The 26,059-nt window shown below is 37.8% G+C and overlaps 1 protein-coding gene across 17 annotated transcripts in view; it reads right to left on the bottom strand.

The window, feature by feature from the left end:
- Positions 1-26,059, bottom strand: part of FAM135A (family with sequence similarity 135 member A) — a 123,645-nt gene that overhangs the window by 25,703 nt on the left and 71,883 nt on the right. For 7 of the 17 annotated variants that reach the window (XR_004483458.2, XM_033428700.2, XM_033428701.2 and 4 more), the window contains 5 exons: positions 25,212-25,261; positions 19,169-19,324; positions 5,241-5,314; positions 3,747-3,901; positions 1,169-3,530 (listed from right to left, as the gene is read on the bottom strand). Coding sequence is in view for 16 of the 17 variants with exons in the window: in XM_033428700.2 (XP_033284591.1) it covers positions 1,169-3,530; positions 3,747-3,901; positions 5,241-5,314; positions 19,169-19,324; positions 25,212-25,261 (2,797 nt within the window). In the remaining variant the exon portion in view is untranslated. Of the gene's footprint in view, positions 1-1,168; positions 3,531-3,746; positions 3,902-5,240; positions 5,315-19,168; positions 19,325-25,211; positions 25,315-26,059 lie in introns of all 17 variants that reach the window. The other 10 variants (XM_033428712.2, XM_033428711.2, XM_033428703.2 and 7 more) reach the window with 8 other exon arrangements.

Genomic DNA, 26,059 nt, shown 5'->3' on the forward strand with positions numbered 1-26,059 from the left:
CGGGAGAAGTACTGCACAGAGGACAGTCTGATGCTGACCCTGTGATCAAATCTTACCCTCTTTGCTCCTTTTTAATCTTATATAAAAGGCAAAGAAGGAGATATTCTACACAGTGTAGCAGTGAGAATGGTAGGTATAGTATTTAGTAGATGAGGTTATTTGTATTTTTCTCTAAAAATACCAATAAGAAGGAACAGAACTAAGAGGGGGATGTGATTAAATAAAATTGGTGGCATACACTCATTTACTGATAGAATAAGTGACATTTCTAATCAACTTGGGGACTGAGAACATCAAAGATTATTAACTATCGTAACATTAGATCATTTGAACTGATAAAAGTAAAACTCCAAGAAGCTGATGAACACTAAACTGAGCAGGACACACTGGGTGAAGAATACAGACCACTGCTTGCACTAATGACTCAGAAGAGTCTGAGGTACCCAGGAGGTGATGCAACCTTCAGCTTCCCGGCACATTACAAGTCTTCAATGGGCTGTTCTCACCTTGCTGGGTTCACTAGGTGTGGGCACCATGGGTCTTACTTATGTGTATACATCAGAATGATCTGGGAACTTAAAAAACCTACAGTAGATATGCCCAGACATTTTATTCCAGGGATTATAATTCCATCTGGACTAAGGTAGTAGAAAACCAGTGCCATGCTAGTAAACCTATGTCATGCTCAAAATTTTCTGGATTTTTTACGGGCCCATGAAATCCCAATTCTGGAAACACTGACTTAGCTGAGGCAATCTAAGTCTGGTAGGCTTTAGGAAGTTTCTAGCAATTATCTAATATTGTCCTTATTTGCTAGATATAAAACCTAACTTTTGTCTAGGAGTTAACCAGGGGAGAGATGAGGTATTGATGGGAAAAAAAGGGTTTTAGTCTCAGTTATGCCATACTTCTACCATAAAGTTACCAATGGAAAATCTGTATCAGGCAAGTCGAGCCTACAGAACAGGACAATCATACTGGGAACTGCAGGTCTGTCTGTCAAAGAGCATAGTGAGTTCACTGCTCCATTTCAGACAGCTAGTCGAAGAAGCACTTTCTGTATTACAGAAACCAGAGAACGTGAAATATGTATGTTACTGGAGAAATATACATATATGTTCTCTCTCTCTCTCTTTAGTAGCACGTGCTATTGTGCTCCATTACTTACGCTTGTATTTGAGGTTTTGGTGAATTTTCATACCAGGACAGTGATGAGGTGAAGTTGTAAGAAGCGCTGCTTGGCTGCTTTGTAATGGCATCACATTTACTCTTAGAAGAATACTTAACACTGCAAGGAGACTCTCGTGGTGCAGATGGGAAGGACAGACAGCCGGAGGTACAGACAGTAGGCACGGTTATACCATCCCTCAGATGGTCAGTGCTAATCCTTCCGGATTTGATAGACCCTTCTCCTCCTGGGGCGCCTCGGTCTGCCCAGTGAGCACGTGCCGCCCCACCTGGGGCGGGGTCATCTGTCTCCCCATGATACCCGTTTTGAACCATTTGCTGGTCCTGCTCTTCTTCCTCCTCCTCTTTATCCTGGTCCTGCTGAAGGTGACTAATTTCTTTGTCAGAAGCTTCCTTCTGAGGGCTAACTGAATTGCTGTAGCTAATAGTACACGTGTCAGAAGTATCTGTACTGCTCTGACAGCCAAAATAATTTTCCACAAGCCCTTGCTTTACCATATCAGGACTGGCTGAAAAAGGGTCACCTGTACCCAGGTGTGTTTCATCTTTAACCGTAGGGGCTTCTGAATACATTTGTTTGAGATTTAACGCATCGCTATTTTTTCTTTTCACAGTTCTATCTTCACTGACGTCTGTCCTGGTAGAAATGGAACCTGAAACGACACAAGGGATGCCTGAACAAACCAGTCCTGAACTTAACGGAACTGCGGTCCCTGCAGGGTCACTAGATTTATCAGGGCTCTGGGAGTCTTTACACGAAGTGTCCAAGTTAGGTTTGGAGCTGCAACTACTTTTCACATCACTGGAAGTACCTTCGTCTGAAAAAACAAATTGTAAAGGGTCTTTAGTGTTTGAATTTAAGGAATGTATTGCTATCATTTCATTGTCCAAATGCCCTGAAAACACGACACTCTGCTGTTGCAAGATAATACTTGACTTCTTCCTATCGTCACACTTTGGCACATCAATTGTTCCTAGATTCAACACGGTTCTGCTATCGCTTAGGTGGCATTCAGGTACAACAGATTTCTTAGGATTTTCATCAGGTGACAGCTCATCGTCAGAAGGCAGAGAGTTTATGGACGTTAAGGATGACTGGATCTCACTGAAAGCACTTGTGCTCTCAGTACAGTGGCTGCCTACTGAAAACTTTACATTATGATCCGGCTTCATCAAAAGCTGAGGAAATAACCTTTCGTTATTGGAAAGACCTTGCCCTTGTACAGTTTCAAAGACTAGGTCAGGGTTTGGATGTGTTGCAACAGAGCTTGGTTCACTTTCCACACCTGAATCTGAGAACCGAGATGAGGCACATGTGGCACTAATATCTGGTAACTTAATTGAGTCTCCACTCACTACAACATGATATTCTCTTGTAGAAGAAGCAGGTTGATTACTTCTTAGCTTAGCTAATGATTCTCCAACAGAACGACACTTTGCTTCCTGCAAAGCTTCCTTTTCAAGTGTTAGTTCTATAGATTTAGATTTACCGTTAGAGTCTAAGGACTCAAAGTTGGGTAGTTGTAAACTATCCACAAAGACTTCATCTTGTCGAAGCTCTGTCCAAGGTCCTATTTTAACAGTTATTTTCTCTCCACCGAAAGGGTCTTTATTAGAGGGCTTTACTTCAATTGTCCTAACTCCCGAAGTGGGGGCAGTTTGATGATCATGGCAATCATCTGATGAACTTCTGGATGCCACACTGTGTTCCACTTGTGCAATTTCACTATCGTCCTGGGAGATATCAAGTTTACCTGAAATGGACAAATTTGCACAAAGATTTAGGCTGCCAGAGTTCAAAGGATCAAACAGGTCTGGTTGCATATTTTCAATATCTGGAGACTTTTGTTCAGTTCTCTCTGTATTAGCTGGCAAATAGCTAGCTTCCTTTTGACTTGTCTGTCTGATGTAGGTCTTTAGGTCAAAATTATATCCACATATTGTGGTGTCCAGACCTTCCTTCTGACTATGTGAAAGATTGCCTTCAAAGCTTTTAAAGAGATCATTTGATGCTGTACTTTTCAAACATTTGTAGCCTACCAAAACCACAGAATCCTTAGAGTTCTGTTTTATTAATTTTTTTGTGTTTTCAGGTTTCATTGTTTTCATGAGCTTAGTAACCTTAACCTTGGATTTATTTGATTCTTCATTCTTTCCTTTTAGAGACTTTGTTAGCTGCTTTTCACCTTCTGTAGACCAAAAACTGGAGGCCCCAGCAGGTCTGACTTTCAACTCTGGGCTGGAAAGTCCAGCTAGAGAGCTTTCTTCAGTCTCACATTTATCCATTCTACTGGACTCTGATCTCTGAAGACTCTGAATTCCCATCCAGGGTGCATCTAAGTCTTTTATCCAAAGAAAAAGAAATTCAGGTTTAAAACGAGGTATAAGAACTCATATGATCAAGACTACTTTCTCTGGCTATAACTTTCTAATATCCTCAAAAATAAATAAAACTGGAGGGGGGAAAACAGCCCCACATTAAGGAATGGCTTTATGTATATTAGAATATACTGAAAATGACACACACAGCTTACATATTTTAGTTAGATTACACTTACCTTCAGTAACTGCATCTAAATACCTGTCTTCAAAGATCACAGGTAATGAATTGAGATCTCCATCTAATTCACTACACTCAATAGGCAGGGGTGGGAGAGAGCTGCAGAAGGAAGTGTTTTTGAGAGCGGTGCACATCTGGAGGTGACTCTGAGCACTGAAAAACATGTCTTACGTCAGACTGCAATCTAGACAATCACACCAATTTCACCTCATCGTCTCTCCAGGACCACCCCTCCTCAAGACAACCTCCTTACGAAAGAGCTCCTTGGTCAGAGATAAAAACTGGTACGATGAAAATTATGGTTTGTTGACAAAAATTACTAATAAAATTATTGTTTACTGATAAGTTATTTAATTTCTATTATACTCTTCTATACTTTTAAATGTCATTTCAAAGTGAGTCTTCTGTGCTTAATGTCTGAACATCCTAATTAGCTGAGAATAGCATAGAGGAGAAAGACCAAAAGCTCAAATGCCTGCTAACGATTTGATGATAATGTTGAAAAAAAAAGTTAACATGTACTGATGAATACAATTAACAGCTATTTTAAAAAAGGTATATAGCTTTCTAATGCAAAATAGTTTTTTTAAAAAAACTTTCTTACGGAAAATTTGAAACAAATCAAAGTACACAGAACAGCACCATAAGCCCCATCAACAAACGTTTTCCCTTCTTGCTTTGTCTGTATCTCCACTCACTGCCTACCTACACACCCTATGATTATTGAGAGTTGTCTGTTGGGGCATATACTTCACATGCACTGAAACAAACAAATCTTGGCGGCACGATTCTGACAAACGGACACACGATACAGAACATTTTCCACCTGTCCAGAGAGTACTCTCACGTCTTTCCAGGCAAACTCCCAGCCCAAGTCGACACCAAGACACCCACTCTTCTGACTTGCTCCACCTTAGGCTTATGTGTTCCAGAACTTCATATAAACAGAGTCATATATTCTTTACTCTTTTATGTCTGACTTCTTTCACTCAACATAATGTCCTCAAAATATTCTTTAAAGCCAAAGAAAACCAGATCTAAATGTACTCAGTAGGGAAAGTGGAAGGCATCTACTCAGGATATTTGAATTGTAAATCTTTTACATAACAGCAGGAAGTGTCAGTCAGACTACCTGTGAAAATATGTAATACATAATGATAAATGTAAGAGATTCTGACCTGTGAAGATAAAAATACAACAAGACGGCCAAATGAAAGGCTGGAGCCAGGGCTGCGTGGGACTCCCAAGGGTGGGGTAGATCTGTGTGGGGAGGGGTAACGGCACAGTACACTTCTTTATGTAAGGGCGGGGTCTTTAGTGAAGGAATGCATAAGATTAAATGCAATTTGACTAAACAGGAGCTTTCTAAACTTCACATTCTCCTAATTTCTTTCATTGTAAATATTGTATATTCTGTCACTGATAAATTCTGAGATGATATCTTATGTAAAAGGAAATAGAATCATTTGAATTTTGGATTTATGCTACTCACTGAAGTTCCTGGTATGCAATGGCAGCTTCTCTCGGATGCTCAAAACAAAAGAATGCCTCAGAAAATCTGCGCACCTGGAAAATCCCAAAAGGGAGTATGAATAACATGGCACATTTAAAAAGTCAATCAGGAACTGGGTGGCAGGGAAAGAAACCCCCTTTGCGAGGCCCTCCATAACCATCCCTGTGAGAATTACTCTCCCTCCTCAGGGTGGCCAAAGCACTGTATTTTGGTACTTACCGCAAGAGTTAAAAGAAAGAGTAGAATGTAGGTAAGAAATTTCGTTTTACACTATGGATCCACCATTCATCCTCCTTGAAGATGGGGATTCTGTCTGTCTTATTTACCACTACATCCCCACACCAAGAACAGCACCCAGTGCACAGAAGAATGGTGGGATCAGCTAGAACTCCCTGGTGCTGTGTGCCAGGCATCCCAGTACACACCAGCTGAGCTGATGGTGGACTCGCTGGCTCTGTGACCTTCGGCATTTCACCTTGGAGCCTCGATGACTCCTTTTCAATTACACTTAATACTTATTCTTCATAGGGGGTTATTGCAAAGAATAAACAAGATAATGTATTTGATAGCAGTTTTTAATCTGGAAAGTGTCTATAAATATAAGCTATTACAATTACCACTGTAGCATTCACCACATTTTTTCTTAAAATAATTGTATATGTGAACTGTCTCCCCTCCTAATGTGTAGGAACACATTAGAGTAGGAACTGTGTTTTGGATGATCTTTGCTATCCCCCCAAAATATGTCTTAGTATGTTACAGAAGCAAGTACTTGGTAAATACTGGTCAAATGTAGTTGAATATTTCTTCCATCATATTTGTATTCTGACCCTTTCATTTCTAACTATGCAGGAAAAGGCTTTGTCAGCACTGGAGCAACAGTAAGGGGATGGAAAAGATATTTTGTTTGAAGGGTACATGGAGGAGAGAGAAATGATATTATATCTTGGAATTATATTACACCTAAGATTTTTTTCTAAAGGGAAGTAAAACTTAGGGGTCTTTGGTTTTAAATGTACAATGAGGGGCTTCCCTGGTGGCGCAGTGGTTAAGAATCCACCTGCCAATGCAGGGGACATGGGTTCGAGCCCTGGTCTGGGAAGATCCCACATGTCACGGAGCAACTAAGCCTGTGTGCCACAACTACTGAGCCTGCGCTCTAGAGCCTGCAAGCCATAACTACTCAAGCCCGCACCACAACTACTGAAGCCCACATGGCCTAGAGCCCTCGCGCTGCAACTGCTGAGCCCATGTGCCACAACTGCTGAAGCCCGCATGCTCTAGGGCCCATGTGCCCCAACTACTGAGCCAGCGTGCTGCAACTACTGAAACCTGCACGCCTACAGCCCGTGCTCCACAGTAAGAGAAGCCACTGCAATGAGATGCCCGCTCACTGCAACGAAGAGTAGCTCCCGCTCACCACCACTAGAGAAAGCCTGCGGGCAGCAGCAAAGACTCAACGCAGCCAAAAAAAACATATTCAAAAAAAGAGTCAAATATTTTAAAAGCCAAATGCAGAAAATTATGTATTATACGCTCCCCCTTGTATTTTAAAAAAGAGAGGAGAGGCTGGTGGTGATGGGGTTCTGGACATGCTACCCCAAATTATGGCACCTTGGCATACTGAATATCTTAAGGTGAAGAAATTTAAGAAAAGGAAGAGCAGGAAAGTCACCCTGACCTCCTCACCAACCCTTCTCCCCTAAAACAGGTCATAAAACCTTCATGTGAGAGGTGCCCTCACTATACCCAGAGGAATGAAATGTCCATTCTTATCTCCCAAAACAAAGGAATGGCAAGAAGAAGCCTACAAACAGGCCTTGCTAATAAATTCCCTCGGTACTACAATTACTTCATACTCCTTAACCTATCGTATTCCTTCATGAACTGTCAACTCTTCATCAAGCCTATCACAAAATACTCAGGTCTGTTTCTTTGGGTCTTCATTTCCTTATGAAGGCTACCTTGTCACATAAAACTTATATTAAACAGATTTGTACACTTCTCAGGGCTTCCCTAGTGGTGCAGTGGTTAAGAATCTGCCTGCCAATGCAGTGGACACGGGTTCCAGCCCTGGTCTGGGAAGGTCCCACCTGACGCGGAGCAACTAAGCCCGTGCACCACAACTACTGAGCCTGCGCTCTAGAGCCCGTGAGCCATAACTACTGAGCCCACGTGCCACAACTACTGAAGCCCGTGCGCCTAGAGCCCATGCTCCCCAACAAGAGAAGTCACCACAAGAAGCCCATGCACCGCAACAAACAGTAGCCCCCGCTCACCGCAACTAGAGAAAAGCCTGCGTGCAGCAATGAAGATCCAATGCAGCCAAAAAAAAAAAAAAATGTACAGTGAATTGAAGAAACATTTTATTCATCATCAAGTTATAGCCAGTTGAGTTTCTGACTTCCTAAGCTTGTCTCCCTGAGTTGGTGAGACTAGGTCTTCAGAGGGACAAGTTGACGGGGGCAACGAAACATCTGTGGGAAGGATGCAACTGTTTTCACCTTCAAATGCTGCTGACGGCCCCTTCTTCCTCTCCAACACTACGGGAGACATGAGGAAAAGTTATCTGCCTGCCTGCCTGCCTGCCTGTCTGTTAGAGGTATTTTCCCCGAGGGCTGTAAAGTGTAAAGAAATGCAGCCTGAAGTCATCTGGATTCCTGCAGCTGCAGCTGGGCCTGCCTTCCCACCTTCCCTGATCCCTACAATAAGAACCATCATTTCTGGACAGCATCCTCCCTACCAGGCTCCGTGCTAAGCACTTTAGTTTCATTCTTTGATTTGAACCATATAAAAACCCTATGAAGTGGATATTTCTTCATTTAACAAGTGAGGCAAGACAACATAGCTGGGCTGTGATACACATGGGATTCAAATAAAGACTTGAGAAAAGTGTCAAGACTTGTGCTCCAACCACTGATCCCTTCCCTTCTTCATTAAGACTCCCTGTTATCATAAAGTCTTTCCTTTCCTCTCTGCTCCCAGACGAGGCTCTCTGTCTGAACTTTCTCCTGCCCTGATTTCCGGGCAGTGGCAACCCGTGAGGAAAAAGGCTGGCACAGCACTGTGAGGCCATCACTAAGGCATCACTGCCACCTGATGGCAGCACAGCTTAATTCTGGGCAAAAGGCAGGCACAGAAAAAAATGTCAAATTTACAAACTCAGGATATGAGTAACAGATATTAATACTTTGGTATATATATATATGTATATATATATCTGTAAGACACGTTTTGAGTATGTACCCTAACTTTAAAGAATCCACTTATTTGGCAATATCAACTATTCAAAATTTAACTAGGACGTTAAAAAAAGGCTTTAAGGGTTCAAAATGGGTGTTTATAGTGCTTTAAAGAGTTAAATGTTCCTTTATCTATGTTCACCCTAATAGGTTGTTTAAATTGCTAAGCAATGCTTACTATAATAATTTTAATAAGTAGTTATTAATATAACTATATTTATTATAATTTAATATATTAATCACATATTATTATAATATTTACTATAATAATTTTATACATGCTCATCCAGGTTAGATTCTAATCTGTAGTGCAGAGTCCAAATATGTGATATATTATCTATGTTGCCTTGAAGAAAGAAGGCACCTCACAAATGTTCACTGAACAAATGTTTCTTGTTTTGAATTTATTTTTTTATACAGCAGGTTCTTATTAGTTATCCATTTTATACCTATTAGTGTATACATGTCAATCCCAATCTCCCAGTTCATCCCACACCCCCGCCCCACCACTGTCCCTGCTTGGTGTATGTACATTTGTTCTCTACATCTGTGTCTCTATTTCTGCCCTGTGAACTCCTTCATCTGTACCATTTTTCTAGGTTCCACATATATGTGTTAATGTACGATATTTGTTTTTCTATTTCTGACTTAGCTCACTCTGCATTGCAGTCTCTAGGTCCATCCACGGCTCTGCAAATGGCACTATTTCATTCCCTTTAATGGCTGGGTAATATTCCATTGTATATATGTACCACATGTTCTTTATCCATTCCTCTGTCGATGGACATTTAGGTTGCTTCAATGACCTGGCTATTGTAAATAGTGCTGCAGTGAACATTGGGGTGCATGTGTCTTTTTGAATTATGGTTTTCTCTGGGTATATGCCCAGTAGTGCGATTGCTGGGTCATATGGTAATTCTATTTTTAGTTTTGTAAGGAACCTCCATACTGTTCTCCATAGTGGCTGTATCAATTTACATTCCCACCAACAGTGCAAGAGGGTTCCCTTTTCTCCACACCTTCTCCAGCATCTGTTGTCTGTAGATTTTCTGATGATGCCCATTCTAACTGGTGTGAGGTGATACCTCATTGTAGTTTTGATTTGCATTTCTCTAATAATTAGTGATGTTGAGCAGCTTTTCATGTGCTTCTTGGCCATCTGTATGGCTTCTTTGGAGAAATGTCTAATCTGCCCATTTTTGGATTGGGTCGTTTGGTTTCTTTAATATTGAGCTGCATGAGCTGTTTATATATTCTGCAGATTAATCCTTTGTTGATTTGTTTGCAAATATTTTCTCCCGTTCTGAGGGTTGTCTTTTCGTCTTGTTTGTAGTTTCCTTTGCTTTGCAAAAGCTTTTAAGTTTCATTAGGTCCCATTTGTTTATTTTTGTTTTTATTTTCATTACTCTAGGAGGTGGATCAAAAAAGATCTTGCTGTGATTTATGTCAAAGAGTGTTCTTCCTATGTTTTCCTCTGAGAGTTTTATAGTGTCCAGTCTTACATTTAGGTCTTTCATCCATTTTGAGTTTATTTTTGTGTATGGTGTTCGGGGGTGTAGCTTTTACATGTGGCTGTCCAGTGTTCCCAGCACCACTTACTGAAGAGACTGTCTTTTCTCCATTGTATATCCTTGCCTCCTTTGTCATAGATTAGTTGACCATAGGTGCGTGGGTCTAACTCTGAGCTTTCTATCCTGTTCCACTGATGTATATTTCTGTTTTTGTGCCAGTACCATATTGTCTTCATTACTGTAGCTTTGTAGTATAGTCTGAAGTCAGGGAGTCTGATTCCTACAGCTCCGTTTTTTTCCCTCAAGACTGCTTTGGCTATTCTGGGTCTTTTGTGTCTCCAGACAAATTTTAAGATTTTTTGTTCTAGTTCCGTAAAAAATGCCATTGGTAATCTGACAGGGATTGCATTGAATCTGTAGAATGCTTTGGGTAGTAGAGTCATTTTCAAAATATTGATTCTTCCAGTCCAAGAACATAGTATGCCTCTCCATCTGTTTGTATCATCTTTAATTTCTTTCATCAGTATCTTACAGTTTTCTGCATACAGGTCTTTTGCCTCCCTAGGTATTTTATTCTTTCTGTTGCAATGGTAAATGGGAGTGTTTCCTTAATTTCTCTTTCAGATGTTTCATCATCAGTGTGTAGGAATGCAAGAGATTTCTGTGCATTAATTTTGTATCCTGCAACTTTATCAAATTCAATGATAAACTCTAGTAGTTTTCTGGTGGCATCTTTAGGATTCTCTATGTATAGTATCATGTCATCTGCAAACAGTGACAGTTTTACTTCCTCTTTTCCAATTTGTATTCCTTTTATTTCTTTTTCTTCTCTGGTTGCCGTGGCTAGGACTTTCAAAACTATGCTGAATAACAGTGGCGAGAGTGGACATCCCTGTCTTGTTCCTGATCTTAGAGGAAATGTTTTCAGGTTTTCACCATTGAGAATGATGTTTGCTGTGGGTTTGTCATATATGGCCTTTATTATGTTGAGGTAGGTTCCCTCTATACCCACTTTCTGGAGACTTTTTATCATAAATGGGTGTTGAATTTTGTGAAAAGCTTTTTCTGCAACCACTGAGATGATCATACGGTTTTTATTCCTCACTTTGTTAATATGGTGTATCACACTGATTGATTTGCGTATATTGAAGAATCCTTGCATCCCTGGGATAAATCCCAGTTGATCATGGTGTATGATCCTTTTAATGTGTTGTTGGATTCTGTTTGCTAGTATTTTATTGAGGATTTTTGCATCTATATTCATCAGTGATATTGGTCTGTAATTTTCATTTTTTGTAGTTATCTTTGTCTGTTTTTGGTATCAGGGTGATGGTGGCCTCGTAGAATGAGTTTGGGAGTGTTCCTCCCTCTGCTGTATTTTGGAAGCGTTTGAGAAGGATGGATGTTAGCTCTTCTCTAAATGTTTGAAAGAATTCACCTGTGAAGCCATCTGGTCCTGGACTTTTGTTTGTTGGAAGATTTTAAATCATAGTTTCAATTTCATTACTTGTGATTGGTCTGTGCATATTTTCTATTTCTTCCTGGTTCAGTCTTGGAAGGTTATACCTTTCTAAGAATTTGTCCATTTCTTCCAGGTTGTCCATTTAATTGGCACAGAGTTGCTTGTAGTAGTCTCTTAGGATGCTTTGTACTTCTGCGGTGTCTATTGTAACTTCTCCTTTTTCATTTCTAATTTTATTGATTTGAGTCCTCTCCCTCTTTTCCTTGATGAGTGTGGCTAATGGTTTATCAATTTTGTTTATCTTCTCAAAGAACAAGCTTTTCGTTTTATCAACCTTTGCTATTGTCTTCTTTGTTTCTATTTCATTTATTTCTGCTCTGATCTTTATGATTTCTTTCCTTCTATTAACTTTGGGTTTTGTTTGTTCTTTTGTCTCTAGTTCCTTTAGGCATAGGGTTGGATTGTTTATGAGATTTTTCTTGCTTCCTGAGGTAGGCTTGTATTGCTATAAACTTCCCTCTTAGAACTGCTTTTGCTGCATCCCATAGTCGTGTTTTCGTTGTCATTTGTCTCTAGGCATTTTTTGATTTCCTCAGTGATCTTTTGGTTATTTAGTAATGTATTGTTTAGCCTCCATGTGTTTGTGGTTTTTACGTTTTTTTCCTCTGTAATTGATTCTTAATCTCATAGTGCTGTGGTCGGAAAAGATGCTTGATATGATTTCAATTTTCTTACATTTACTGAGGCTTGATTTGTGACCCAAGATGTGATCTACCCTGGAGAATGTTCTGTGCGCACTTGAGAAGGAAGTGTAATCTGCTGTTTTTGGATGGAATGTCCTACAAATATCAATTAAATCTATCTGGTCTATTGTGTCATTTAAAGCTTGTGCTTCCTTATTTATTTTCATTATGGATGATCTGTCCATTGGTGTAAGTGAGATGTTAAAGTCCCCCACTATTATTGTGTTACTGTTGATTTCCTCTTTCAGAGCTGTTAGCAGTTGCCTTATGTATTGAGGTGCTCCTATGTTTAGGAGCACCTCAATACATAAGCACCATATATATATGGGTGCACCATGTATATATGGGTGCATATATATTTATAATTGTTACATCTTTTTCTTGGATCAATCTCTTGATCATTAGGTAGTGTCTTTCCTTGTCTCTTGTAACATTCATTATTTTAAAGTCTATTTTATCTGATATGAGTATTGCCACTTCAGCTTTCTTTTGATTTCCATTTGCATGAAATATCTTTTTCCATTCCCTCACTTTCAGTCTGTATGTGTCCCTAGGTCTGAAGTGGGTCTCTTGTAGACAGCATATATATGCGTCTTGTTTTCGCATCCATTCAGCAAGCCTGTGTCTTTTGTTTGGGGCATTTAATCCATTTACATTTAACGTAATTATCAATATGTATGTTCCTATTACCATTTTCTTAATTGTTATGGGTTTGTTTTTGTAGGTCCTTTTCTTCTCTTGTGTTTCCCACTTAGAGAAGTTCCTTAGCATTTGTTGTAGAGCTCGTTTGGTGGTGTTGAATTCTCTTAGCTTTTGCTTCCTATGTAAAGGTTTTGATTTCTCCATCGAATCTGAATGAGATCCTTGCCGGGTAGAGTAACCTTGGTGGTAGGTTCTTCCCTTTCATCACTTTAAATATATCATGCCACTCGCTTCTGGCTTGTAGAGTTTCTGCTGAGAAATCAGCTGTTAACCTTATGGGAGTTCCCTTGTATGTTATTTGTCATTTTTCCCTTGCTGCTTTCAATAATATTTCTTTGTCTTTAATTTTTGTCTATTTTATTACTATGTGTCTCGGTGTATTTCTCCTTGGGTTTATCATGCCTGGGACTCTCTGCGCTTCCTGGACTTGGGTGGCTATTTCCTTTCCCATGTTAGGGAAATTTTCGACTATAATCTCTTCAAATATTTTCTCGGGTCCTTTCTCTCTCTCTTCTCCTTCTGAGACCCCTATAATGCCAATGTTGTTGCATTTAATGTAGTCCCAGAGGTCTCTTAGGCTGTCTTCATTTCTTTTCATTCTTTTTTCTTTATTCTGTTCCACGGCAGTGAATTCCACCATTCTGTCTTCCGGGTCACTTATCTGTTCTTCTGCCTCAGTTATTCTGCTATTGATTTCTCCTAGTGTATTTTTCATTTCAGTTATTGTATTGTTCATCTCTGTTTGTTTGTCCTTTAATTCTTCTAGTTGTTTGTTCTTTAATTCTTCTAGGTCTCTGTTAAATATTTCTCGCATCTTCTCGATCTTTGCCTCCATTCTTTTTCCGAGGTCCTGGATCATCTTCAATATCATTATTGTGAAATCTTTATTTGGAAGGTTGCCTATCTCCACTTCATTTAGTTGTTTTTCTGGGGTTTTACCTTGTTCCTTCATCTGGTACATTGCCCTCTGCCCTTTCATCTTGTCTATCTTTCTGTGAATGTGGTTTTGGTTCCACAGGCTGCAGGGCTGTAGTGCTTTTTGCTTCTGCTGTCTGCCCTCCGGTGGATGAGGCTATCTGAACAAATGTTCTTTAAGTTCTTTTTATACAAACCTGATTTATGTTTACTGTTAGATACAACCCCTACTGGTTTAAGTTATTTGTTTTCTCAATCCACAGTACATTATAAAGAGCAAATGAAACCAAGGGAGAAGGAGAAGTAGAGCATATATAGTATATATAGGCATTAAGTATACATAAGTATAATAGACAAAGGAAATAAGAACTTGATGCTGAAACAAAAAGGTCCCTCTTAAAGAAAACCTAGAAAATTCCCATAAAAAGCAGATAAAATCAGTAAAAAATATAACTTGGGCCTCTCTAATGGAGGATCTACTATCCAGACATTTTTGAGAGCACAGGACACCAGTGTACTATTAAAGCAGAATAGATTACACAAGATTGATAATGATAACTAAGTCACTTTGAAAGGGCTAAATTAGGTTCCATATACTCTACTTCAGAAGGTAAGCAACCATGAAGCACACTAGAAAGTTTTCATTTAAAATGGTCAAAAATAATTTAAGGAAAAAATCAGCCCTTTAGAAAGCACATATTGGATGATAACAAAATTCACTTATGGGTAGACTTATTTCTTGAAAATTCTGGGCATGTTTTTTGTATATACACATAAAAGCTATAATACATTTTATGTTAATAATTACATTAACAATGGGAGTCTGCCTACACCTTGCAAGATAGGAAATAAATGGCATCAAACTAAATATTACAAATAAACAATATGTTCTCAGAAAGTACTTCTACTTTATTAAAAAAAGATAGAGCTTAATATATTAAGGTTCATTGATACAGTTGTACTGAAGGAATATCAGATGAAGTAGTTTTAGAGATGAGTTCTTAAAAATGCAAACTGTGCAATGTTTTGAATAGATAACACATCATTGTAAAGAAACCTTTAAGTGGGAAAGGATGGCTATACAAGTTATTTCTAACTCTTTCCCTCTTCTAGAGCACAGAAAGCATCAATACACTTGAAAACGTTATGATCTTAAAATCTCTGTAAAAGTTAATAAGAATTCCTGACCCTCCACCCTTGTTAGGGGAAGCTAGTGGCTACACATTAGAATCCAGGGTCCTGCTGATCCATATGGAAGCTTTGAAGGGCAAATTCAAAAAAGTGCTCCTTCAGAACAGAATGAAGATTCCTCAAAAAACTAAAAACAGAACTACCGTATAATGTAGCAATACCACTCCTGCGCATATATCTGGAGAAAACTCTAATTCAAAAGGATACATGCACCCCAATGTTCCTTGCAGCACTATTCACAATAACCAAGACATGGAAGCAACCTAAATGTCCACTGACAGGTGAATGCGTGAAGAAGATGTGGTACATATATACAATGGAATACTACTCAGCTATAAAAAAGAATGAAATAATGCCATTTGCAGGAACTTGGATGGACCTGGAGATGATCATACTAAGTGAAGTAAGTCAGACAGAGAAAGACAAATATCATATGATATTACTTATAGGTGGAATCTAAAATAGGACACAAATGAACTTATCTATGAAACACAAACAGACTCACAGACTAGAGAACAGACTTGCGGTTGCCAAGCGGGAGGGGGTTGCGGGAGGGAAGGAGTGGGAGTTTGCGATTTGCAGATGCAAACTAGTATATATAGAACAGATAAACAACAAGGTCCTATTGTATAGCCCAGGGAACTATATTCAAAACAAAAACAAAAAGGTGCTCCTTCCACAGGCAGATACAACCTGCCCCCGGGAAGGAGAGGCCAGATTTCACTTCCCACTCCCCCTAGTAGAATGCTCGTATTCAGGGAAAAGCCTAACCCTGTTAATCACTTGGAGAATTTTAAAAAAATTACCCATGCCTGGGCCTCATTCAGCACTGGTAAGTTTTAAAGTTCCCTAGGTGATTCTAATGTACAGCCATGGTTGAAAAGCACTATTTAACTTCTACTTAGACCATGACAGAGCAAGTAGTATTGGATTGACTCTACTGAAAACAACTTACAAAACTGCACAAGATACAGGAGCAACTGTTTCAAGCACTGAAGAACATCAACTAGACATGCAAAGAAGCTGGAAGATGTAACTTACAACCAAGAGATAAAAGCAGTTAGAAGTAGACTCCAAGATAATCTAGGTGTTAGAATTAGCAGGCAAGTACTTTTCTTTCTCTTTTTAAATAATTAATAGACTAGGTTTTTCAGAGCAGTCTTAGGTTTAGAGAAAAATTGATCAGAAAGTATAGGGAGTTCCAACTATACCTCAAGCCCCCAAGTTTCTCCTATTATTTACGTCTTGTATTATGGTGATGCATTTGTTATAACTGACGAACCAATACTGATACATTGTTATTAACTAAAGTCCATCGTTTACATTAAGGTTCACCCTTGTTGTTGTGAATTGTATGGGCTTTGCCAAATGTATAGTGACACGTATCCACCATTACGATATCATAGAGAACAGTTTTACTGCCCTAAAAATCTCCTATGCTCCACCCACTAGACTCTCTCCCAATCCCCCTGAGCCCCTGGCGACCACTGATTATTTATTTATAGTTTTTCCTTTTCCAGAATGTCATAGAATTGGAATCATATAATAGGTAACTCTTCAGATTGGCTTCTTTCATTTAGCAGTGATATACTTTTAAGGTTTCTCTATGTCTTTTCGTGGTTTGATAGCTTATTTCTTTTTATTACTGAAAAATATTCCATCGTGTAAATGCACAACAGTTTGTTTAACCATTCACCTGATGAAGGACATCTAAGTTTTGGCAATTATAAAAAAAAAGTTGCTGTAAATATCTGAGTGCAGGTTTTTGTGCAGACCTAAGTTTTTAACTAATTTGGGTAAATACCAAAGAGCATGGTAGCTGGATTATTATGTAAGAGTATGTTTAGATTTATATGAAACTGTCAAACTGTCTTCCAAAGTGGTTGTATCATTTTGCATCCCCAACAGCAATGAATGAGAGTTCCTGTTGCTCCACATCTTCACCAATATTTAGTGCTGTCAGTGTTTTCAATTTTAGTCATTCTTACAGGTGTGCATGGTACCTCGCTGTTGCTTTAATCTGCGAATCCCTAATAATTTATAAGTTGGGTATTTTCCTTCCCCCAAATGAAAGGCTAGAGAGGGCTGGAGCTGGGTCCCCCAGGTCAGCTGGACTCTAGAAAGACAGTTTCTGAGGAGGAAGGTCTTGTTAAGAAGGACAGAATGCTCTGGATGTATTTACAAATGGCTATTTCCCCCTCTCCCTGCATGAGGGGATTTCTCTGATTTGAACTATGTGAACCTGGTACGGTTCCTGGAGCTAAAACTCATAGAAGTGTGGGTGTCCCCTAAGACTGGGCCCTCCTGGAGTTATTAACTCAAGCTTGTTCACACTGAGCCTCCAGAAATTCATCAATTACAGTTTAAGTTTTGCTCTCCTGGTACTGGCTCCTGGTGACTTCTGTTCATGGGTTGGTTTCTGCTTTGGCAAGATGTGATTCTCTGTAACTGGCTAGCCATCTCTCCAGTTTGGGGGTCAGGAGTTTATCCCGTGGCCTTGGTTCTCTAATGGACCTAAAAAGGTGTGTTGATATTTGGTTTGTTCAGCTCTTTTCTTGTTGTTAGAAAGGGAGTGATGAAGTCCAAGCATCTTAAAGCTGGATCAGAAACCAGAAGTTCAGGCAAGTACTTTCAAGCCATAAGTATAAACTAGCCAATGACTGGGAGAAGCTGGTCATAATGAATGAAGAGATGAGGAACCTTAGCAGAAAAATGAAATGATTAAAAAAAGAAAAGAACCAAAGGCAAATTTTGGAAGTAAAAAGTATATATCTGAAATGAAAATTTTACTAGAGAAGAGTTAGAGCAGATTAGACACTACAGAAATGAGTTAGTGAATTCAAAGATGGAAGAACAGAAATTATTCACTCTGAAGAGCACAGAGAAAAACTACTAAGAAACAAAATAATATCAAATAGTGTAACATAAGTGAAATCAGAGTGCCAGAGAGAGAGTAGAGGAGAAAACTGGGGCAGAAAAATTCTGTAGTTCTAATGGCTAAAATTTTGATAAAAATATCACCCTGCAGATATGAGGATCTCGGCAAATCACGAGATAAATAAACATAAAGATAAATACCAAGAAAACATATAAATATATATTTAGATAAATATAAAGAAAATATATAAACTACAAGCAATATAAAGAGAACTACAACAAGGCACCGTCAGAGTCAAACTGCTTCAAACCAAAGATAAGGAGAAAATTATAACAGCAGCTGGAGGGAAACAACAATATAAATGACAACTGATTTCTCATCCGAGATTATGGAGGATGATGATAAAGGTATGTCTTTAAAATACTGATACAGGAAAAAAAAGTTAATCCAGAATATTGGTTAAACAACCGTATCAATCAACTTGACCTAATTTATTTATTTATTTATTTTTGGCTGTGCCATGCACCTTGTGGCATCTTAGTTCCCTGAAAAGGCATTGAACCCAGGCCACTGCAGTGAAAGCACCAAGTCCTAACCACTGGACTGCCAGGGAGTTCCCAACTGTAAATATATATGTTCTCAACACCAGAACACATGAATATATTAAGCAAATACTAACAGATCTGAAGGGAGAAATAGAAAGCGACACAGTAAGTCCCCTACGTATGAACGAGTTCTGTTCCGAGAGTGTGTTCATAAGGCCAATTTGTTTGTTAAGTCCAACAAGGTTAGCCTAGGTACCCAACTAACACAATCAGCTATATAGTACTATACTGTAATAGGTTTATAGTACTTTTCACACAAATAATACATTAAAAAAACCACAAAAAATAAAGAAAACATTTTTGATCTTACAGTACAGTGCCGTGAAAAGTACAGTAGTGCAGTACAACAGCTGGCGCTTCTTAGCAGTACCAGCTACATCACCACTGCTTTTACACTTGCTTCCGGACGTCGTACGCTTGAAATAAAGATACTATACTACTGTATTCTATACAGTACAGTACAGTAAAATACACAAAAGCACAACCACTTGTAGAGGATGCACACACGTGACAACGTAGCCAGACACGTGGACTAACTTACGTGACTGGACATGCGAACATGTGTTTGCATCTTTCAAAGTTCACAACTTGAAGATTCGTATGTAGGGGACTTACTGTACTCATTAAAATGCTCTAACATCACTTTTTTTAAACTTACCCTCAAAGTATGGTGCTCTTGTGCTAGTACTAGTCTTAGCTCTTCATGTAGTGTTATAACTTCCAGAAACTGTCCCCATAAAGCCATTAGAAGTGAGCAAAGTTGTGCGAGATTCATATTTATAAGTTCTGCCAGTTCATCAGGATTCTCTATTTTCTGAAATGACAAGGGAAAAAACCTTTACTGCTCTCTGAGAATTACCATAACACACCTATATATATTACTGAGAATACAAAGGCAAAGTTTTAGTTTTAAAAAATGGGTGTGTGCGCGCTTGCATGTGTGTGTGCGCACTTGCATGTGTGTGTGGAGAGAGACCAACTGACCCATGGCTTTTTTCTATCTGATAGTTACTACAGCACTTTTCGACCATTTAACCAATATTTCAATACCGGAGGTATCTTGTTACTGAAATAACATCATAGTCTAAAGTTACAAATCAGGATTCTATAGAACATGATCAAATTCAAACACTAAAATACTGGGAATTTTAAACACAATGTACAAATCATGATGAAAGTTATAAAAATTTTGAAAGATGATGATATCTTAAAATCTGATTTTTTTCCCCATCAGCTAAGTAAAGTACTTAAAAGACCCGTAACTCCTCAGAAAGGACTGAGACACTCTCTAAAGTACTGCTTTGCCCTCACACCTGTGCTCCTAGATTTTATTTTGCTTGCGGGAATCCTTTCATAGAGCTGTCGAACACTTCTTTCCTTCTCTTTTCTAACAATTCACTCACCCAGTATTTACTGTGCACATTTTACATGCTAGGGCCTACATGCTACAGACACCAAGATTAATATGAAAAGTTCGCAGTCTAATGAGGAAAGAAAAGTGGGTAAATGATTACAATATACTATTATGAGTGTTCTAATAGTGGTATTAAATTATCCCCTTTATTTAAATATTCACCTAAACTGATGATGGAAGTTAAGAGTACTGAATGAGATGCAGAATCTTCTAAAAGGCATTTGGTCTTCTTGAATTGATAAAATAAGAACTTCTAAACAAAGAATAACAAAGGACTATAAGTCAGAATGATGTTTCTCTTTGGTCAAGCATTTTTATCATAAGGACAGGCTTTTCTTCAATACACTGAGGCAGCAGTCAGTCTTCAGGGATGTAGTATCTTGATGCAAAAATCTGTCTTTAATTACTAGTAACACTAAGAAATCTACTTTAAATACATACATGGGTGCTGATCTCATTTTCCTACTGTAAAGATGGAAGAAGTCTGCTCAGATTGAAGCTGAGAGCCATTCCCACCTACACACCAATGATGGCCTCATTTATGGCTCTGGATCACATCTCCCCAAGCTCTAGATCCAGCATCTACTGGATGACTGTACTTGGACAGTTCAACGTGTCCCAAACTGCACTGCACCCTCCCTTTCTAAAAACAAACAAAACCCCCAAATGTTGCTTATCACATATGACCCTCTTTCTCTCAGTTTGTATTGGCTTCTTTTTGAAGTCTGCAATCCAGCAGGCTTTTCTTCCCCAACCCAAACCAAGCTTCCATTTATCTTCTTAACTAAGAGAACACTTAAAACAAAAACTCCGCAGCATTAGTAAGAAAGGAAGGGATCGTGTCTTATTCACTTTTGTGACTCTGGTTACCGGTACACAGTAGTCACTCAATAACTACTAACTGGACGAATAAATGAATGAATGAATAAGGAATTACAGGCCTCGGATAAGGAAAAAGCTCCCAGAATACAAGGACAAACTCAGAAAACGCTGACAAATTCCAGAATTCTGGAATGGAAGCTAATAGAGTCAACAGATGATAAGTACTGATTCATCAACATACACAGAAATTCTACAGAGGTGTTCTGCCCCAGGAAATGGTTTATAAGTGTTATTAGAAATGAAGCTAACAAGTTTCTCATGTCTCCTAAGAACACACAAAAGATTAAGATGTACTATAAAGAAGCTGAAACCTGCAGTATTGTTTCAGGAATGAATTTAATGGAGTTAGGAAAAGAAGACTAGAGTAAGTATTTGACAGTGATTAAATAGCACTACGTAAGGCAAGCAATGCTACACCTAGTATAATCTACACACAAGTAGAACTAATTCTCCTCCAGAGAGCAAGGCTATCTAGATACCTTGTATTTATTAATTGTATTTCTCAGGGATCATGGCACCAAGGTTCTGAGAAAGGACTTTTAGTATTTTCATTATTGGGAAAAGCATCCCTTCGGGTATAAATTACTCCTTTGGTTTATATAACTCTTTACAGTAAGTGTCAAAATATAAATAATAATCTCTTTTTTATTAAAAAGGAAATCAGAATTAAGTTTGACAAGATCTTTTATATGTATAAATGTAGGAATAATAAGACCTTACATTTATATATTTTTTTCAAATAACATTCATTATTTTGTCCTATTCATAGCACTCACTGACCTTGTTTGATTACAAAATGGTGCTTACTTTAATAGACTTGGAAATGGGGGAAAGCAAAAAAGAAAAAAATAAAGTTCATTTTAGTTTATAGTCTTCAATTTTTTTCAGTTATAGAGAGGAAAAAACCAGAATCATATATAGCTTTATGCCATTTTCACTGGATAACACAGTATGAGCATTTCCCTACATCATCGAACATTTGTTGAAAGCAACATTTTTAAGGTTGTACAACTTCTTTAGATTATGAGTGTCCCATGATTTCTTTAACCATTGTCCTACTGTTGGGGATTTATTTAGGTTAATGTTTTACAATATTATAAGTTACACTACATATGAATTTCTGTTTATTTGGTATAAATTAAGAAGAAATACTCTTTTTGGCTTTGGATACATACTGCCAAACTAATCTCTGAGAAAGATCTACGAGGTACGAGAATCTGTATCTCAGTGCATCTCAATAAGCATTACATTGTTATTAAAAAATCACAGCTAGGGCTTCCCTGGTGGCGCAGTGGTTGAGAGTCCGCCTGCCGATGCAGGGTACACGGGTTCGTGCCCCGGTACGGGAAGATCCCACATGCCACGGAGCGGCTGGGCCCGTGAGCCATGGCCGCTGAGCCTGCGCGTCCAGAGCCTGTGCTCCGCAACGGGAGAGGCCACAAGAGTGGGAGCTGCACGTACCGTGAAAAAAAAAAAAAAAAAAAAAAATCACAGCTAGGTTAAAAATGATGTCAGAATATTTAAATTTTGGGTTCTTTGATAATTAAATATTTTCCATATACTTATTACCAGTTTTTGTAATTTGGTGTCTAACCTATATTAATATGAAAAATGGGGAATAACAGGTTTCCTTAACGATTTGTAAGACCTCTTTGTAAGACTTATTATTCCACCTCTTGTGTATTCTATCTGCTGTCAAAGTTTACCATAGTTTACGTTAAATTTTATGACGTCCATTTAAATGCTGAAATTAAATACGAGTACATAAAAATTTATTAGTAATATTTGAATACATATAATTTTTTGACACTTAATACAGATGGATATAGAGTAAAGAATAAAACTTTTCCTTCACAGCCCCATCCTTCACTGTTTTTGTTTTTTTGCGGTATGCGGGCCTCTCACTGCTATGGCCTCTCCCGTTGCGGAGCACAGGCTCCGGACGCGCAGGCTCAGCGGCCATGGCTCACGGGCCTAGCCGCTCCGCGGCATGTGAGATCCTCCCAGACCGGGGCACGAACCCGTGTCTGCTGCATCGGCAGGCGGACTCTCAACCACTGTGCCACGAGGGAAGCCCTGTTTTCTGTATTTTTGTTAAGTTTGAAATGTATATGTATGTGTGTATGTATATCCTTTCAAATATTTTATATGTATTCTAATCACACAAATATGATCAAATACATACAGAGCTTTTATTAACATATAAAAATCGTACTCATATTTTTCCAACTTATTTTTTCTTTTAAAGATTTTTGACGTGGACCATTTTTTTAAGTCTTTATTGAATTTGTTACAACATTGTTTCTGTTTTACATTTTGGTTTTTTGGCCCTGAGGCATGTAGGATCTTAGCTCCCGGATCAGGGATCCTACATGAACACCCTGTATTGGAAGGCAAAGTCTTAACCACTGGACTGCCAGGGAAGTCCCTACTTTTTCAATTAATATATCCTAGAGAGCTTTTCAGCATGAAAACAGTACCTTGCATCATAAATGAATACATATATCTTGAATTAAAGAATCCATGTCAATGCATAGAGACTTGCCTAATCCTTTCAAATGGCTACATGGGAATTGACAATTCTTTATGTCTGTTGAAATGTATTAGCACTTCTGCGGGACAGATTCCTAAATAAAAACTGTTTTGTGGCAGAGCATGTGTTTTAATAGATGTTTTCAGAATAGACTGATGAAGTGACCTAAAAAATGTACCAGTTTCTACCCTCACCAACAGCACAGGCAGATACTAGTTTCCCTACACCCTTATCAACAATGCAGATTAGCAGTCACTTTCATTTTTGCAAATTTCATGGTCAAAAAACCCTTTTATTGTTTAAATATGCATTTCCCTGGTTTTCAGTAAGACTTAGTGTCACCTATGTAGCCAACTTGTTCTGCTAAGAACTGCATTTTGTACATTGCCTCTATGCACATCCCTTTTTCCCGGGGGGTGTTTTGAAACTGATGCATAGGACCTCTTTATATATTGTGAGTATTAATCATTTGCCACTTTTAAGTATTGCAAATATTTTCTTCCAGTTTATTGCTTCCTTTCAACTTTATTTATATTTTATTTTGTTTTAAAGAAGTTTCAAATCATCAATACCTTATTTTGTCTTTTATACTATTACTCTGAAAAAGTTATTTCATATCCTAAGATCAGATTGTTTATATATACATGTATATGTAAATTTATCTTCCAAATTTTTCTGGACATTTAACTCTTCAAGTCCATTTAGAATTTTCTTCTATAGTATGGTATTTTACCACACTATTTATGTAACCCGGTATTTTATCATATATTCAATTCTTAAACATATTTAGTGACTGTTTCAGTGCTATTTAGTTTCATTGATTTGTCTTTCTAGTCTTTTAGAGAAGTCCTACTCTATTTCCATAACTGTAGTTTTATATATATATATGTTAGCATCCACTTGGGCAAGTCCCTCTATATTATTATTATTCAAAAGTTTTTCTTAGTCATCCTTATCTTTCTTTAACATAAGTTTAAAGTTTCCAACAGTATTTTGATACAGACACATTAATATTATTAACTTGAGAAAAACTGGATCTTTCAGAGATCATTCACCTTTCTGTCTGGGAGTATCATAAATGTTTATTCATCCAAATTTCCTTTAATATGTCAGTGAAACACTGTATTTTTTTTCCATATTAATCACAAACATCTTATTAAGATTATTTCTAAGCATATATAATTCTTTGGGGCAACTATTATAATGACGTTAGTGCTCCTGCCTATGTATAATTTTACAAGGAGAAGGTAAATACCTTTTCCAAAGGGGTCAAGTCCTCATTTAAATTTACATACAGAAATACAACCCGAAGTCAATATATTTTTGTTTGATTCATGTCTCCGATTTCTTCCATTAACGTAGCTAAATAAGAGTGAAATACATAGGGATCCTAAAATAGTCAAAACACTTAGTTCCATGGGGAAGAAAAAGGAAAAATAAAAATCTATTCAATTTAATTGCAAGAATGAACTAGTGGAAAAATGGTCTGAGACAAACTGATCTCTTGAAATAAAACAAACTTTCATTTCTAAACAATATCACTTTACAAAAGTATGTAAGTTTAAGTAATGCTTAAAAAAATTTTTCCAGAAATTCTTTGAGTGAACTAATAAGAGAAAAAGGACACTTCTGATCAGTTAATTGTCTTTGCTATTTCATTTATATGCACAATAATATACATTTTAAAGTTAATTTAACTTCACGTTCAAGTCAAATGTTGTTTGATCAAGTAAGTTGTGTTTCTACCTAGATCAACAATTTTATCTTTGCATTTTAGAAAGGATAAATAATTAATATTTTGTTCAATAAAATACTTAGAAAACAGAATCCACTCAAATAACTTGGTAACGTGAATTTTAAAAATGCAAGTACCTTGACTTCTTCACATAATTCAGTAAGTCGCGCTTCCACATCCATTTCCTCTGAAAGGAGTAAAGAGTAATTGGAGGAAGTATCTCAATGTTAGATCTGTAAACTGTTTTTGAAATTATAGAAATAAATTAAATTACCTTTAAAAAACCAGAAGTTTGCAAAATATAGGACTATATTAAATGAGTTAAATTTCAATGTAATATATTTTTCTAAACACATTAATCATGCAGGTAATGTGATAATTAGTAAATTCTATGTTCTGATTACAGGCATACCTCGAAAATATTGCAGTTCAGTTCCAGACCACTGCAAAAGAGTGAAAACTGCAATAAAGCTAATTACATGAATTTTCTGGTTCCCCAGTGCATATAAAAGTTACATTTATACTATACTGTAGTCTATTAAGTGTGCAATAGCATTATGTCTAAAAAACAATGTACATACCTTAATTTAAAAATATTTTATTGCTAAAAAAATGCCAACCATTATCTGAGCCTTCAGTGAATTGTACTCTTTTTGCAATAGTAACATAAAAAATCACTGATCACAGATCACCATACTAAAATAATGATAATAATGAAAAAGCTTGAAATAGTGAGAGAACTACCAAAATGTGATACAGACACAAAATGAGCAAATGCTGTTGGGAAAAATGCTGCCAACAGACTTGCTTGCCATAGGGTTGCCATAAATCTTCAATTTGTGGAAAACACAGTATCCGTGAAGTGCAATAAAGTGAGGTATGCCTGTATTAAGTAGCGGGTTTCTGTTCTCATAAGAGGCTAACACTGTCAAGGAACTACTGACTATATACCTCAAGTAACTTGCACAACTGCACCACAGAAAAG

This window comes from Orcinus orca, chromosome 12 (genome assembly GCF_937001465.1).
Source record: "Orcinus orca chromosome 12, mOrcOrc1.1, whole genome shotgun sequence".
NCBI classification, from domain to species: Eukaryota; Metazoa; Chordata; class Mammalia; order Artiodactyla; family Delphinidae; genus Orcinus; species Orcinus orca.